Source organism: Sceloporus undulatus, chromosome 5, assembly GCF_019175285.1.
Source record: "Sceloporus undulatus isolate JIND9_A2432 ecotype Alabama chromosome 5, SceUnd_v1.1, whole genome shotgun sequence".
Classification (NCBI taxonomy): domain Eukaryota; kingdom Metazoa; phylum Chordata; class Lepidosauria; order Squamata; family Phrynosomatidae; genus Sceloporus; species Sceloporus undulatus.
In genome coordinates this window covers 8,238,379-8,256,652 of record NC_056526.1, presented here as the reverse complement: position 1 = coordinate 8,256,652, position 18,274 = coordinate 8,238,379, and the positions used below count along the sequence as shown (strand labels likewise).

At 40.6% G+C, this 18,274-nt stretch overlaps 1 protein-coding gene and 1 long non-coding RNA gene across 10 annotated transcripts in view; one reads left to right on the top strand and one right to left on the bottom strand.

The window, feature by feature from the left end:
* Window positions 1–18,274, top strand: part of SFMBT2 (Scm like with four mbt domains 2) — an 85,288-nt gene that overhangs the window by 34,997 nt on the left and 32,017 nt on the right. For all 9 annotated transcript variants that reach the window (XR_006104047.1, XM_042468043.1, XM_042468045.1 and 6 more), the window contains 2 exons: window positions 5,564–5,810; window positions 16,457–16,554. Coding sequence is in view for 8 of the 9 variants with exons in the window: in XM_042468043.1 (XP_042323977.1) it covers window positions 5,564–5,810; window positions 16,457–16,554 (345 nt within the window). In the remaining variant the exon portion in view is untranslated. The remainder of the gene's footprint in view (window positions 1–5,563; window positions 5,811–16,456; window positions 16,555–18,274) is intronic.
* LOC121930981 overlaps window positions 11,254–18,274 on the bottom strand; it is an 87,015-nt gene continuing 79,994 nt past the window's right edge. The window contains exons 2-3 of the long non-coding RNA XR_006104048.1: window positions 16,021–16,125; window positions 11,254–11,322 (exon numbers count right to left, since the gene is read on the bottom strand). This is a non-coding gene — a long non-coding RNA (uncharacterized LOC121930981). The remainder of the gene's footprint in view (window positions 11,323–16,020; window positions 16,126–18,274) is intronic.

Below are 18,274 nucleotides of genomic sequence, written 5' to 3'. Positions count from 1 at the left end.
GTATATCTGCACTACACAATTGCAACATTTTGATACCTGTTTCATGTACGTAGCTCCATTCTGTAGAATCCTGGGATTCATGGTTTGATCAGGGGTACTCATAATTTGCTGCCCTATAGCTCCAATATTGTAGTTCAGATGAATGCCTCTCGCCAGACCACAAATCCCAGAATTCCATAGGAGGGAGCCATGGCAGTTAAAGAGGTATCAAATTTCTGTGATTTTGCAGTGTTGATACCCAGGTTTGGTTTGTGTGTTTCCTTGAATGCATGGATGTGAATCCTCTGCAACTTGTTCAGAAGACTGAATATGATGGGACAGCAGTATTCAGAACAGCTGTCTGGAGCAGAAATCGTTGGAAGGGCGGTATACAAATAAATTTTTTATTATTTATTATTATTATTTAGAGCATGATACTGTCTTACTGTTGCCTTGTCCTGTTCTTGAAGAAGTAGAATAGGAGTTTTGAATGTCCTGTATCAATCCCCCTAACCGCCATATTCAGGACCTATGTTTCCCTTTCTGGTATGCCAAGCAAACTAGACAAAAATCTCAATAATGCCCCCCCCTTTTCCATTTTTTCCCATTCCTCTTTTCTTTCCCTCCCCTCTTTTTCTTTTCTTTTCTTTGGATGAGGTTTCTTGACTTGTCAAGGGGAAGAAAGCATGCTAATATTCTTTGCATGCCTAACTCTGGCTGCATTTGCACTATAGAAATAATACAGTTTAACACTTCTTTAACTTTGTTTTTAAGGCTGCGAAGAGTAACAGCAACAATGTTCCCACAAGTAGTGAGAACTTTCCAAACACTGTTTTTCTTTCCATTAGTGTTGCCTAAATGACTGGAAACACCAAATTTTGACCACACTTGGGATATTGTTGAATATCCATTCCATCCCTAGTCTGCAGTTCTATCAGTCTACGGATTCTCCATTTTTTTTTCGAATGGATCTTCTAGGCCCGATACAGACGGAGCGGAAGCGCCATCCTAGGGCCAAAACCAGGGCTGGGGAGTGCGCAGCAACCGCACACTCCCCAGCCCTAGTTTGTATGGACGGCGCCATTTTGAAGGTGTGCCGTCCATACACAGCGCGGGACGATGGCATCATGCACGTGCCACCTCCACATGGACCGGTGTGTGATGTCACTGCACCACTGTGAAACGGAGCTCCTTTTGGGCATGCACTTCATTCGTGCAGCAACTAGATTGCCACAGGAACGAAGCCAGGGAGAAAGGGGCTTTCTCCCGTGGCTGCTCCTGTTGGGGTGTCTGGGGGCATGCAGCCCCAAGGATACCCCTTTTCCAGGCCATTGGGAAACGGCATTTTGCCGCTTCTCTGTGGCCTGAAAAGCACCAGATTGGGGGCGCAGAGGCTGTCGGTGAGGCTGCCCTGGCCCCAATCCAGTGCAGAAAGGGGTGGCAGAGACCTGCCCCTTTTGGGTTGTCTGTATCGGGCCCTGGTCCCCTTCCTGCTTTTCTAAAAACTCTTTAGCTCTTTCATTAATGAGCCATAAGGAGTACTATTAGACAATATTCAGACTACTTAGGTTATGATACCCAAACTTACTTCTTCCTCCTAGTATTATTCTTTCCAACAATGTCCAAGTTTATTTTATTAAATATAAGCAGGGGAATGGTATTTCACTTATAGCCTGCTTTTTATTTATGACAATAAAATGTTTCCTGATTTTCGACAGTGAAACACATTAATAAAACTGAGTGGCAAGTGATAGCATTCAGCTATAATAGATTGTTCTCAAACACCAAAAATGTAGGCAGCTGGAACAGAATGAGATGTTTGTTTTTCCTTTATGACTTTCAAAAGCCACTGTTCATAATTATAGTATTTACGTGCTAGTTCATTTCTGTATTTGTTAGTTGGAAAGTGCCTGCCAATTTTATGATGAATCTCTCCATTCTCTTGTGTGTTATTAATGTGTTTGTAAATCTTTTTGTTGTCATAATTTGTACCCAGGGATTTTATTAAAAATAATAATATATAATAATAATTTCTGTGTCTCTCTCTATGTGTATAGATTTAAACACAAGTTATGACAACAAAAAGACTAGGATAAACATGGAGAATCTGTCAACTGATAGATTTGTAGACTAGGGATGGAATGGGTATTCGACAATTTCCCAACTGTGGTTAACATTTATTGTTTCTAACCACTTGGGCAACACTGATAGCAATAGCAGCTACATTTCTATACCACTTCATATTGAACTAAGCAGTCTCCAAGTGATTTACAATGTGTAAGCCAATTGCCCCCAACAAGTGGGGTACTCATTTTAGAAGTATGCAAGACTGAGTCAACCCTGAGCCCCTGGCTGGAATTGAACTTACAACCTTGTGACTGTGAGTGAGTGGCTGCAGTACAGGCATTTAACCTCTGTGCCACCAGGGCTCCCTAATGTGAAAGTTCACTGATGGAAAGAAAAATAGTGTTTGGAAAGTTCCCACAGCTTGCAGGAACATTTAAAATGTTTTTAGTAGTTGTATGCTGCCTTGAATACTATGCTGGGAGAAAGATGGGCTATTGGATGGGTGGATGGATAGATAGATGGATGAGTGGGTGGGTGGATAGATAGATAGATAGATAGATAGATAGATAGATAGATAGATATCCTGTGCAGGGGGTTTCCCCCCTCATCTTTATTGTATATATAGTTCACTTGCCTTGTATGGTTAGGAAACTGACTTCTGAGATTCCCTGGCTTGTGGGATTCCCATAAACATCTGGTTAACCACTGTGAATCCAGAATGATGTTCTGAATAGACCACAGCTGGTATAGATACATCCCTCTGGCAGTTTTTGAATTGTATCTCCTCTCAATCTTGGTTATGCTGGCTAGGGCTAATGGGACTTGCATTCTATTTATATGTAAAGGACCGCTTTTCTCCACCCTGAGAGAGAGACTTTTAATGAGAGCCAACAGGCCTTTTGTGGTGCGATTTGTTTTTTCCCCCCATTGTTAAATTACATAATCTTTTCATAGCTTTGGATCTAAACAGACCACCTGCATTTAGGTCTGTGCTGTAGTACTGCTGAAATCCAAAGCCTAGGAAAGTTACTGATTTGGACTCCCAGGATCCCCCAGTCAACATGGCCACTGGCTGGTTGTTGGAATTATAATCCCCCAAACCCTCTTGTCCAAGCAGTATTGGTGTCCAGTGCCTCTTCATCACCACACCCACTACAAAATCTATGGTCCCAGGACTTTTTCAATGAGGATATCAGAGCCTGTAGATTCCTTGCTACAAGGATAATCATTGCATTGTTTAATCAATAGGCATGACTGAGGACCTAAATTTTTTTCCACAACAGGCTGCAGTTGCTGCCAGGCATTTGTTAAGGATTATGATTATTTTATGGCTTATTGATTTAGCAGTAAAGCTGTCTAGGTTTCTCTAGCAGTTCTCGAAAGGCTCCCTTTGCTTTGAAAATTAAGTCAAGGCAGAGACGGTTGATTATTGATAGCAGCAGCCTTGTTCCCCTGGCTGCTTCCCGGGCTGTGTTCTTGCAGGTGTGCATCTTAAAAGAGATCTGTGCCTTAAGGCGCATCCAGATGTCATTCAAGAATAACGATGTACATTTATGAATGAGAGCATGTGGGACCATATTATCCCCTTATGCCCCTGTGATCAGTTGTGTTGTGGGTGGGGAAGAAAGGCTGTTACAAAGTCAATCCAAAACTTGCCCTTTTTTTGAATGTCTGGGTGGGAAGATGGCGGTGGCGGCAGCTTTTTAGTGCTTCCCCTCAAAGGAGTGCTGACAGGAATTGGTCATGGAAGGATTTGAATAAGACATTTGTGTATGTTTTGTCAGCTTTTTTTGGTTAAAATCAGGCAAAGTTATCCCATTAAACTCTCTAATCACTGCTAACATAGGCGTCATTTTCTTTGCTTTGCCTTTTCTTTTTTGACATGTATGCATTTTCTTAGCCCCATTGGTGCCTGGTCGCCTCCCCTCTATATTGCACAGCCACCATTAGCTGCTTTTAGGGTGAGCACAAACAGTGATGCCTGCCAGAATTTTATAAGTTCTTTAGTATTATATTCTTTTGTGATGTGATTTGTTTGATATTTGATGTTTTTAATCTGTTTTTTCTTTTCTATATGGTAATTTTATCTATTCTTCTTTAAATTGTTATTATCTTAGAATGTACGCCTTGGGCAGGCTTTTATTTACTCCTAATTTTACTGACTTTGTACAGCGCTGTGTATAATTACAGCGCTATAGAAATAAAGTTTAATAATAATAATAATAATAATAATCTTTTGCTTCACCCTTTACATAATTTGTTATATGCCCCTAGGTTTTACCCTCAACTTGTCCATGGGGTCATATCAAAATCCATGATTTTGGTCCCAAAATCTGCTCTCAACCCATGGGATTGAGTAACAGTTGAATATATATGGAATATATGCTTTCTTGAAGTGTCTTTGAATGTCTTGAACATTCCATATACAAGATTTTGATAATACAGTACATCTGTTTCAAGGATTATTGTTGTGGTTTCATTCATGCGAAACACACAAATACTCTACAAAGGATATAGCTGACATCAATTTAGAAGGGTTTCGGGATTTTGTTATTTAAAAAATTGGAAGTGAAACCCCTAGAATTCATATACTTAAATACCAGTTTGCAAACTGGAAGCTCAAAAGTCACCCCTCATCATTGAATCAGGCAGTAAAGATTGATCTGAATCTACTGGTACATCTCTTGATGATTTCCAGCAAGTTTTTCAAGTGGGCCATTGGTATCCACCGGAGTTTGGTTCCAGGACCCCCTATGGTTACCAAAATCTATAGCTGTTCAAGCCCCTTTATTTAAAATGGCATAGTAGAATGGTGTCCCTTATGTAAAACAGCAAAATCAAGGTTTGCTTTTTGGATATTTGTCTGTATGTGAATACTTTCAAACCATGGTGTGCTGAATCTCCAGATGTAGAATCCATGAATACAGAGGGCCAACTGTAACAGCAACAAATGGCGCCACTCAGCTCAGTTATATTGCTGAAATGAAGGAACACTGCAGTGTCCAGCGGTTGACTGTTTTTTAAAAAACTGTTTATCTGGAAGGACTGTCAATGACCTTCAGTTCTGGCATGATAAACAAATGCTTGGGCTCAGGAATCATTGATTTGAAGGACATATCTTCAGTGCATGGTTCCTGGTTAATGGATTCTAGTTTTGAAAAATGATCTGGTAAACATGAAGCCTGCCCTAAACAATTCCTCTCTGCAGCTAGGAAAATTTAAATAGCTGGGAATAGAAAGAAGAGAGCCATTTCTGAAATACATGATTGCTTGAGAAATAAAGTCCAGTTGTTTTTATCTTCCTATTTTTCTTCTGCTTTTGTGCTTGGAATGCATGATTTGGGTTAAAATTAGGAGGAAGGAGACACTGCTGATGTAGCTGGGATAAAAGTGAAGAAAAGCATCATCACCATCTACCAAAAAAAAAAAAAAATTAACAATCTTCTGCTGTGTCTGTTATCCTTAAGAAGACTTCAAATAAAGTTTAAAATAAGGAGTTTTGCTTCTATTCAAACAGCCTCTGCGAGGGAAAAATCCTGTAGACCTCATTACAGTTGATTCCTTAATAGAGCTGCAGGATTTCCAGAATCCCTTTCAGTACTGGATAGTTAGTGTGCTTGACAATGTTGGAGGAAGATTACGCCTTCGCTATGTGGGACTGGAAGAGACAGAATCCTATGACCAGTGGTTGTTTTACTTGGATTACAGACTTCGACCAGTTGGTTGGTGTCAAGAGAATAAATACAGACTGGATCCACCTGCAGGTAAATGAGGAAGGGGTGGCGGCATTTTGCTTTTCTTGATCTGATTTTTAAAAGACAGCCTGCTTGCTTACAATTGATGCATGTTTCATTTATTGATTTTTGAAACAAAGTGCCGCAATTTGACTTTCCTTGAATTTCTATGCTGTTAATTTGGGGTGTTGAGAATACAAGGCAGTGCTAGTGATCTGGAACAGATCTGTAAAAATGGGTTGAAACCAGTCTCCATTCACTAGATTAGAAATAGCACTGTTGTGCTTTGCTGACTTCTTTGAGTGGTGAGGTATCCCAGGGGTATGTTTGGCTTCCTTACCCAGGTTTGGCTTCCTTCAGAAAAGGGGTAGGAAAGTGTGGAAGACTTTGGGGGTGGGAAGCTGTCCCCATGAACTACCAATTTGAGGGTAATTTTGGGGGGGTTGGGTTCATCCCCCAAATGATCAGTTGCACTCTGGGCAAATACCAGACATATTGTTATAGGAGATTATCGCACTTTCCTTTTCCATCCTTCCCTCTCAACCTAGGCTCAGGATGAAAACTTTTAAGCACAGATTTTATCACACACCTCTGTGCCCAGGCCAGGCACATCCTATACCCAATCATGGCATCCTGTACTCAATCCAGACTTCTCCCGTACTTTGGAAAGAACAGGAATATCCCATTCTTTCAAAAAGTGCTGGAGAAGTCTGGACCAGGTACAGGATGCCCATTATCGGATACAGGATGCCTCCAGCCTGGGCACAGAGGTATGCAATAAAATCCATGATTTAAAGTTTTCACCCCAAGCTTAAATTGGGAAGGAAGGATGGAAAAAGGCAGTGCGATAATATCTATATTTGGAGTTCTTTTTGCAACCCTAATCCATGCCCCTCTGTGTAGATAGATATATAGGGGAGGGGAGAGAAAGAGAGAGGGTGACCAGATATCATAACCGCAAAAGAGGATAAGGCATTGGAAAATGCAGGCCATTCAAGAAAAGTGTAGGACATGACAAAATAAAAGCTAAAAACACTCATATAAATATAAATCCATGCTTCTTAGTCGTGTTCAGAATGGACAACATTTTGGAATTCCTCCTAGACAGAAGGCTGGAATGTAGGACATGTCCTGGGAAAAGAGGACATCTGGTCAACCTGGAGAGAGATGTATTCCATAAATGCTTACAGAGCTTTCTGTGTGTCTCATAATTTTTGTCCCAGGTCTTTCGCCTCTGTTCCTTTTTCCAGACATTCTCTCTTTCTCCTACAAACATTTAGATCAAGAGTTCACAATTTCTCCAGAGTGGGAGCGATGAGAAAGATATGCCCCTTGTGTATGTGTGTGTTGTGTGCCTTCAGAGGGGGTTTGCCACTGTCATCCTCTTAGGCTGTACAGTATTTGACTTTCTCTACTCCGAGCATTCCAGAGTGGCCCTCTATCTATGTCAAACACTAATGAAAACATATCCCTGGAAAATGCTAGACTATTAACACTCCTTTGCTTGGTTCATGGTTCTACAAACATTTGGTTCCAAAAACCGCATCTGGTATTTTGGGGGGATTGGAGCCAAGCACACACAACACTTAAGGACACAGAGATGGAGAGGTTTGGTTCTTCTCTCCCTGCCCATCAACAGGTAGGAATTGCATAAATGTCCCTGGAGATAAAATCCGCGCTCATTGTCTAACTATTCCCCCGCCCCACACCAGTGGAAGGAAAGGATCTCAGAAACAAAGGCCTGTTACAGACTGCCAAAATAAAGCTGCTTCTGGTCTCTTTGGAGGTATGCTGTTTAAATGCTGCATGCATCCGAAGAATCCGGAAGCTGCACCAAAGCTGCACTCCGGTGCTTAGGAATGGAGTGTGGCTTTGGCATGACCTCCGGACTCTTAGGACCCATGCATCATTTAAATAGCATACCTCCAAAGAGACCCGAAGCAGCTTTATTTTGGCAGTCTGTAACAGGCCAAAGTGACCAGATGTCCTTCTTTCCCAGGACATGTTCTACATTTCAACCTTCTATCCATTTTGAGTATGACTAAATAGCTCATTGCCTAGCACCATATTTGCTGTTCCCATTTGAGAAATTTGTCCTCAGGGCGTATTTGCTTCTCAGACAATAAAAATGTTAGGCAAAGATCTGCTTGAGGACACAATACAAATGTTGGAAGGTTTTTTCCCCATAATTTCAGCACAAGGGATGAATGAAAGGAATAATTTAAATGTAGATCCAGTCAGGGATTTGTTGCTAGTAAAGTACAGTTTTAAGCATTTGCCTTGTTCAGAGTTCTATAAATATATTGCAAGCTAACAAAGCATTTTAATGAGCATACGTTCATCAGAAAAATACAGTTGCATAATAAAATACAGGATATGTAATATAGTTGTAAATAAACCATATGAAATGAATGTATATTTTTTTTAGCTTTTATTTTGTATATATTTATATTTTTAGCTTTTATTTTGGACTATTTTACCTTTTGGGGTGCCTTGTCCTCCTTTGTGATTTGGTCACCCTGCTCAGAAACCATGCCTTAATCTTCCTCTAGTTTCTTGCCTGCAGTCTCCATTCTGATTAATGACTGAGCCTGAAGGTATGGAAAACTTGAACTATTTCAGTCACAATTGCAGTCATGGCAATGGTGCCATGATCCTAAATGTGAATACCAAACAGTTATGAGGTCATAAGCCTAGCTTGTGACATTGTAATTGCCTAACCGATGCCAGCCTTTGGTTTTCAGAACCAGAAGGGATTTGCTTTTGCCTTCCCCTGAGGCTGAGAGATTGTGACTTGCCCAAGGTCACCCAGTGGGTTTCATGGCTGAGCTGGGAATTAAACCCTGGTCCCCAGAGTCGTAGTCCAACATTCAAACTGCACCACAGCATCTCTTTTATAAGCTTTCAAAACAACCATGTGAGGAATGTCATTATTGTTTCCATTTCAGAGATAGGGAGCAATTGGGGAAGAGAGGGGGAGGAAGAGAGGGAAGCAGGGAAAACACTGTTGGGCAAAGTCACACTGCTTAGCTGGGCAGGAACATGAAACAAATCTTCAGCCGATCCTTGTTTTCCTTCTAGCCATCCCAAGCACACCAAAAAAAGCCTCCATTAAAATAATTCCTCCTTTCCATTGGTAATCCTAGATACTCCTGCTTAAAGGCTTTGCTTCCTACTTGACAAGCTTGCAGTGACTTAAATTTTCACAGATCCCACGCACCTTGAAAGTCACTCTGTCATCCAGCAGTTGAAGCATTTCCAGATTTCTCCAGAGACAGAAGAGAAGGCCTTATTTCATATCTGTGCTATGATGAACAGGCACCTGCAGTAATTTTGTCTCCCTTGTTATCCTAAACCTGAATTGACACCAGAATGCACTTGACAAAATTACCTACAAGCTATTTCTTCATAGGAAGCAAAGCCTTTTAGCATCAAAGATTTATTATCTGTAAAGTTACAACCACAGCCTAATGAAATGCCTGCACTGTAGTGCTTTGTTTCACTCAAGCATACTATTAGACAAGTCTTTCTCTTTCTTGTGACAAATGCTATTACATCAAGAGGGTGCATCTAATTTTCACCTGCTCATACTCAAGAAATAAGAAAATTCTGCACACTTGGATCACTGAGTTCATTCATACATGCATGTTCACTGGCTTTCTTAGCTGCCACATCACATTGCTTAAACATGCCATCCTGCGGTCCACTCCTAGATCCCTTTTGCACGTACTTTTGCAAGCCAGGTCTCACCCATCTTATATCTGTGCATTTCATTTCTATGTCCAATTGTAGCATCCTGCATTTCTCCCTGTTGAAATTTACTTTGTTAATTTTGGCCGATCTTTCTAATCTGTTAAACTCATTTTGAATTTTGATCCTCTCCTCTAGGGTATTGGCAACCCTTCCTAATTTAGTGTCATCTACAAATTTGATAAGCATGCCCTCTATTCCATCATCCAAGTCATGTTGAATAACACTGGGCCCAGGACAGAACCCTGTGGCACACAGCAAGTCACTTCTGCCCAAGATGAAGAAGAAGCATTGTTTAGTAGCCTTTGGATTCAGTCAGTCAGCTAATTACAAATCCACCTAATAGCCACATTATCTAGCCTACATTTTACGAGGGGGTTGTTTTTTTTTTTTTGCAAGGATATCATGGGGGACCTTGACAGTGGCCTTACTGACATCAAGATACACTACCTTCACAGCATTCCCCTCATCTACCAAGCTGATAATTTTATATATAAAAAAGGGATATTATATATAATTTTATATATAAAAAAGTCTGGCGTGACTTGTTTTTGAGAAACACATGCTGACTTTTAGTGATCATGGCATTCTTTTCTAAGTACCTAAAGACTATTTAATGATCTGCTCTGGAATCTTTCCTAGTATTGATGGGCTGATTGGGCAGTAATTATTTGGGTCCTCTTTTTTCCCTTTTTTGGATCTGGGGACAACATTTGCCCTCCTCCAGTTTGCTGGGACCTCTCTTGTTCTCCAGGAATTCTCAGAGATTATTCACAGTGGGTTTCCATGGCAGTGCCACAGTCTAATACACCACTATACCACATTAGCATTCTCTCACCTACCTACCGAAGTAGAATGAAATTCAGGTTGTGGGCGTGGTAGATAGCTGGTAGACCTGTCAGTGGGATGTTGATTCCACTTTGGGTATTAGTCTGAAGTTAAAAGGGCTATTTTGGTTCCTGGCTCTTATTCCCAAATAGGTTCAGCACCTTGGAAAGCAACTTGGATACTTAGGGGTGCCAACAGCTGGTTGAAAACACTGGGGGTGTTCCCATGCTGCAGAAATAAAGCAGCTTCACACCACTTTAACTGCCATGGCTCTGTCCTGTGGAACCCTGGGATTTGTAGTTTGGTGAGGAATTCAGCCTGGTGTGTCAGAGAACTCTAGTGCCTCACCAAACTATAAACCCCAAGATTCTGTAGGATGGAGTTGTGGCAATTAAAATGGTGTAAAATGGCTTTATTTTTGCAGTATGGATACATCTTGGAGGTCCTTTCATACTACACAAATATCACTCTATAATTCCCCTTTAGCTGTCATACTCCCTCCTATGGAATCCTAGGATCTGTAATTTGGTGAAGCACTGGAACACTCTGGCTGAGAAATCTAAACTACAAATCCCAGGATTCCATAGGACAAGAGCTATGTTAGTCAAAGTGGAATTATAGCACTATAATTGTACAGTGTGAAAGGGCCCCAGATCTTTGTATTGTCGCTGCTTAACCAGGAAGTATAAATGTGTGCAGTTTGTAATTGTAGCCTTGAAAGATGAATGCCCCCTTTTAAGTGTACATCAATGCACACATATAAACTCCTTCATCATGTTTGCCTGGCAATGAAGTGTAGTGATATAGTGAATATATAAAACCCACCTCTTCAAATAAGCAAGTCTCAGAATGTTTGCTTCATAATTTCTTCAATCTGCTCAGAGCATCACGTAAAATTGCCTTCCAGCTTGAACGCCAAAGCAAATTACAAGTGTGCTTGCTTGTCTCCCCCTCTTTTCCTCACCTAGAAATATAGAACAGAAGTAATGAAGTTGCCACTAGTGTTCTTGCACCTGCAATCTTTTAAAGTAACAAATGGCAGATTTGCCGTTTGGTGTTTTTATAAAGCAACAACCCAGATTTATTGCTCCTTTATGAAGCAGCAAACAGTATTTCTTGCAACAGCCTGGATCACATATAGTAGCTGTAGAGGAGGACTTTCTCCCACCGAGAGCCCTAGAGTGTGTGAACTGTGTTGGTTTCCATTGGCAGATTTGGGTCCAAGCCTAAATGGCCGATAGGATTTTTGTTCTAGCCATAGCCATTCATTCATCTCAGAAAATAAAAGCTGAGATTGAATGTTCATGCTCAGTGTAGTTAATCCACAACCATCTGTCCCTCTTTCCTACTCTCGGGCCTCATTCTGACATTTATTTTTGCATGGTTGAGTCAAACATTAACTAGCTGCGGCACTGGATGCATGATGGGATGCATCATACATTGGGGTTGTAAAATATTAGTGTAGTTTAATTTCATTAGGATTGCAGTGAGGAGAAGAGAAATTTAACCCTCACCTCCCAAACCATGATCCTAACAAAAATCAACACACCCACAATTTGAGTCTTAGGGATAGGGAAATCTTCCATTGAGTCATTGAAGGCACGGAGTTTAGACCACAGGTCAATCATAACTTGATCTTGTCAAACTCCTCCAGAGTTTTGGAAAAACTTATAATAAATACTGGAAGCTCTTCCTGGCTGCTCAGTCTTTCCCAGAAAGAATGCATTCTCTCCAGGGATTTCATGCCATTGTTATATGGTTGTTAGAATAAGTGGGAGTGAAGGTCGGAGGAAGGGATATCAAGAATTTGAGATATGTGGATGACACCATTCTCATAGGAAAAAAACATCTCAGACTTGGAACAATTACTGAGGAAGTTAAAGGAAGATATTGCAAATACAGGCTTACTGTTGGTCTTTCAGTGCTGCTCACAGACATCTTGAAGAAACCAGAAAGGGATGTGTGACATTTAATAGCAAAATTGCATCTGATAGATTTGATTTGGCGATTCATAGAACCTTCCAAAATTCCATTGTCCTGTCTTTGGTTTTTTGCCTGTTTGTTTTCAGTGATGGCAGGGCTGTGGAAAACTACACAAAAGACCTCAGTAGGCCACATGCAGAGTGTGGGTTGCACAATTCCCACCCCTGTCTTAAACCTCAAAATGTGATCTTGAAAAAAGTCTTCAAAAATTGATAGAAATGGAATCCTCCTCCCTTGGAACTGGCCAAATTTGATAGGTATACATTCCCAGCATACAGGAGACCATATTGGTCTCGCATTGATCAGTCACCATATGGTGACACCAACTTGATGGCGAGCAACAACATCACAGTAGAGCACATAGAATATAAGTAGAGTACAAGTCATTTAAGAATTTGGAAGACATTCCCTTTAAAGGAATGTAAAGCCCTCGCCTTTCATGGACCAATATTCCAGTACATCCCATATTTGAATATTTAAATCTCAAATACTTTTCATCTTGAATAGGAAGGAATTGGCAAACATTGGATAATTCTTGTCAAAGGTGGAGTGAAATGAAATTCTCACCCATCATTAGTTAGGAACAGTGATATTTTCCTGATTTTTTTTTTGGGGGGGGGGATTTTCCAATGCTCTAAATAATGTTAGCTGCTTTGGTATACTTGATTTAAATGTTATATTTAAAGCTTGATGTGGAAATGGAAATGGTTTTATTGGAATATTTGAAATAATGAAAAGAGAATAGTAAATAAGCCTAGAAGTGTATTCATTTGTTACTCTATTCCACTGTTTCTCTCTTTAGAACAATAACTAGAAGTTCATAGCCCTATATTTAGCCCATGTAACAAGATTGGTTGGAGTAGATCAACCCAGATAACGATGGAGATGAAAGAAAGGGCTGGTGTAACCCAGTATGGTAACTCATGTGGTCACCCCACCCATTGGCCTCCTCTCATACCACACCCTACAGAATCCTTAGTAATGTTTTTTGTACCAAAGTTACTCATAAAACCTAATTCCAATATATCAATGAATGTAGTGGTAATAGTTGTGACATAAACAAGTATCAAAATTAAAATTATACCTTTAAATTACAATATCTTGAGCACGGCATAAATGTATTTATATTTACATAGTTTCACATAATTAAAGCGAAAATTCAGTAAGATGTGATGTTTTAAAAGAAAAATTAAAAAAACTGAGACCTCTCCATTCTTTACCCACTGAGCTTCACCCCAAACTTTGGCAGTTGCCACCCTAGCATAGAAGCAAGTATATTTCTCACCTTCTTTCTTTGAAAGGTTACTAGAATATCCCAGTTAGGTTTGTGTTGGAAATGAGCTCAGCGTTCACTATAGCTATGTTGCAGTTAAAAACAACACAGGGTAACTAACGTCTTTCAGGCAATGTACCAAGTGTCTTGTTTGTTTTAATCTTTATAAGCAGTCAGATTTACTGACCTTGATCTGCAGTGACTAACTAGATTGAGGTGGAAAAATTGCTTGCCTCTCCCATCATGTTGCATTCTGGGCATGGTTTGTGAGGCTGGCTGGTGCAAGCAAGGCAGATCACCCCAGAAGAAAAGGCTTTATTCTAATCTCATTTCCCTTTGTGAAAGGATTTATTGGCTTTTTACAAACCCACAGCGAATTGCTTTAAAGCTTTGAGCTATACAACAAACACGACTGAAACTGTTTTTGTTTGTTGATTTGCGAAGGTACTTCGCCAGTGTAACCCAACACAGCCTGAGGACAATGTAAAATCCACTTGGAATTGCAGGTAGTTGTGTCAGTCCATTAGACCAAACCCAGAAGCTGCTGAACAGTAATCCTTTACATTAGGACCAAAATGTCAGTAAGTGCCACATAAGCTTTTGAGTTCTTCAGATGCCCTCTTAAGTGCAGAGTGCAGAGGGGAAGATGTTATGCTGACTTAACCAGTTTAGGCCAATTTTCCCAGCCTGGCTGCTTGGACTACAGACTCCATTAACCTGTGGTTGGTCTGTCTGAGGATGATGGATGCTATAGTTCAGCATATTTGAAGAAGGCCAGTCTTAGGATTTTTTTCACTAAAGGTGGGAAATCTTCAGGGTATGGGGAGTCCCCCAGACCCTAGGAACCAGACTGGATCCCTGTTTTTGCCCCAAGAAATTATCCAGCTGTATAGGATGGATGATACCTGGCTTAAAAGTTCATGTGAAGGGGATCTGGGAATTATAGGAGATTATCACATTCTAAATAAAGTGACTTAGTCCTACCGCATTATGGGAAGCTCCCGTGTTTGTAAATCAGCTGCCTGAGCATGACTGGGAGCCGGGATGCAATCAATGGCGGTGTTTTTGAATGTGATAATTCCCAATTGCAACCCAAAACATGGCTGTATCCCGGCAAGGGTACAACTGTGTACAAACCTATTGAAAACAACCAAATATTGCCATTTCATCACAACCTGAAATTAGCAGCCCAGGGCAACCTCAAGTTGCGTTCTACTGGGGTTTCCTTACATCTGAATGCAGAGGGGACCTTGCAACAATGAAAGGTATCAATCTACTGATATAAATTGATGGGGAGCTAACCTGTTTTGGACGGGAGCAGATTTCATAATGTGGTACCACTACAGCATGCTTCTCACTGCCACAAAACATACTTAGGTATGTGCTTAGGAACACACGAGGCTGCCTTATACTGAGTCAAACCCATTTAGCCCAGAACTGTTGGTAGCAGCTCTCAAGGGGTTCACTTAGCAATCTTTTCCACTTCTATCTGGAGATACTGTGGACTGAACCTGGGACTTTTCATACACAAAGCAAGTGCTCTAACACTGACCCACCATCCCTACCCTGGTCTCTCCTCTTAAATTCTTAAATCAAAATGTTGAACCAAGGGTATCCAAAGTCTGGTTAGATGTCAGACAAACTACATTAAAAATGAAAAGGGAAAGAAGTGAAACATTTAGGATCCTATCGATTGGGGTTAAAACCCCGATTTACCTTTCCCAAATTCAGTGCTAATTCGGGAGGCAGCCAGGTCCTATCACACAGAAATTGCTGCTGAATCACTGCCCGGGTCCATCCCGGATGCAGCCTGGGTCCTGCAAACCACTTTGATGGCCATTTTTAGAAGTCAGATGCTTCTTACAGGACCGGGGCAGCATCCAGGATGAACCCAGGCGGCAATTTCTGTGTGATAGGCCCCAGTTGCCTCCCAAATGTGAGTTAGGACCTGTCTGCCTCTCAAATTAGCACTCAATTTGGGAAAACTAAGCTAGGGTTTTAACCCCATGTGATAGGGTCCTTAGAGATGTACAAGATTCATATTGTTAACAGCCAAGTATTTAAAGGCTCCATCTTTCCTTCTCGTGTTCAGATCCCTTATAACTGTAAGCTGATCTCCCTTACGTTGTACAGGTGGCCCTTAGTATCTGCTGGAGTTTGGTTCTAGGACCCACCATAGATACCAAAACTGATGGATGCTCAAGTCCCATTATGGCATAGTAAAATGGCATAGTAAAATGGCGCCCCATATATAAAATGGCAAAATCACGGTTTACTTTTTGGAATTTTACAATATATATATATTTTCAAGCTGTGGATAGTTAAATCAGTGGATGCACTATCCATGATACAGAGGACCAGATATATTGTGATATCAAAACAGGGTATACTATAGTAACTTCTTACCTTTAGTTCTTGATTAGAAATTGGTTTGCAGACCATGGTTTGGAGTTTAGCAGTAACAGTCATTTACCCAGTTTAGTTGTTGTGCCAAACTTTGGTTAGAGCAACCTGGAACAGGAAGAGGAAGAAAGGGGCTCCCAGCATGCTTATGATCTTCCATAACATGATATAGATTAGAGCAAGAACAGGAATGTGTAGCCCTCCAGATGTTGTTGGACAGCAACTCCCACAAGCCCAAACCAGTATATCCAGTACTGAGGACTGCTGGGCATTGCAGTCTAACAACATCTGGAGGACAGCATGTTCTCCATCCCTGTTCTAGATGTTTGCTTGGATTGAGATATTTTGTTATTGACTGACTGACACTTTTAATAAAGTTTTACATAGCATGTGACTGTTCCATAAATGCCTGTGTCATTTCTGATATCATTTGTTGTAGAAATCTATTCTCTGAAGACTGTGCCAGAATGGCAAGCCGCTCTGGATAAATCCCTTATTGAGGCAGCAAAGTTTCCCCTCCCAGTGGAAGTGTTTAAGGTAAAACATCTATTATTCTTACTGAATTTTTTTAAAAAAATGCACACAAAGGAAACTACTTATTTCAAATTTAGTGGTATATAGTACATCCAAATGCCTGATGAAATTTTGCTCTATTTTGAACTAAAAATGTGGCTAGGAATTGGTCTTTATAGAAGCTGCCAAGTCCTTGCTGTTCCCACTGCTGCTATTTTTAAAGCCAAATATGTCTCATGAGCTAAATGTTGAATTCTGGTTTGCCTTTGGGCATCACACTGGAAAATTGTCCATGCTGGAATATTTGTTCATGTTGTTTTTCTTTTAAAGTGGGAGAGCTCAGCTTGACTCTTGAATGCATGACTGGTGTTTCTTCCAGCCCAAAACATTACACATTCAAAATACAATGCTCCCTATGGATCCAGGATAAGCAAGTGTTGAAGGCAAGGAGCCCCCCAAAAGACCTTAGAGGCTCACACCCACCACAAAAAAATACAAATTTTGCTCCCAAGTGATCTCTAGGAGATGTGCGTGATGTTTTTGTCATGTTTTTGATGCCCCCAAGCCATTTTAGTCCCAAGTGAGTCCTCTTTTGTAATAACAATAGCAGCTTCATTTATATACTGCTTCATACCACCTAAGACAAAAAGCAACCTGGAACTCTGTTCACTTCCTGGTTTTTTTAAAAGGCCTTTTCTGCATCTAAATTATCTGTTGGATGAGAACAAAAACAGTTTTTTTGTGGTTACCCACAAAAAAGGTCCTGCGGGACACGGAGACTACACTTTGTCCAACAGTCTTGTCTAGTCCAAAACTGTCCAGCCTACTTGGAAGCCTCTGTCCAAAGTTTGAGGCAGATTTTCCGTCCAGCCCAGGTATCTAGGGATGGAGGAGAAATTTGTTGACACTGGAATGAAAATTACCTAATTCAACTCTTTGAACTATGACGTGAATCAAACTGCACTTATTTCTTAAATTTTCTCAAAATGTTGTTCAGGTATATGTTAGGAAAAGGTGCAAACAAAAATGGCAATGTTATTCAGAGTAATATAAAATGCACTATATTGGGGGAAATGATTTGCAAAAAACAAATGTGCACATTAAGCAAAATGGGGTGGAAGAACATGCGTGTCAGGAACAACATACATAAAAACACATGGAAATTTTCTTGAAAACAATTCAATGGCTGCACTACACAAATAATACGGTTTGATGCTGCTTTAACTGTTGTCCCTGAATACTATGGAATTCTGAGATTTGTAGTTTTGTCTGATGTTTAGCCTTCTTTGTCAGAGAGCTCTGGTGCCACAACAAACAATAAACCCCAGGATTCCATAACATTGAACCATGGCAGTCAATGCAGTGTTAAACTGCAACATTTCTACAGTGATCCGGAAACAAGATGAAGTTAAGAACAGAAAAATGAGAAATGAATAGTAATCAATACTGGTGAATTCATCCATCCATCCTGTACCAAAAATACACAAGGCAGACCATGTATATGCAGAATTTTCACTCTGCTGCTGAACTGTGAACATCTGTCCAATAACTTTCTTTTGGAGATTATTTTCATCACTGGCTTAGTTGCATGCTGCCTTTCTATGGTAAAGCCATGCTGAGAGCGATTTCCAACAACATCAGATAGGTTTTAGATGATCAGGTTTTAGATGATTGAAGCCCCAAGGACACCCCTTTCCAGGCTGCGGGGAAGGGGCCTTTTGCTGCTTCCCCGCAGCCCGGAAAG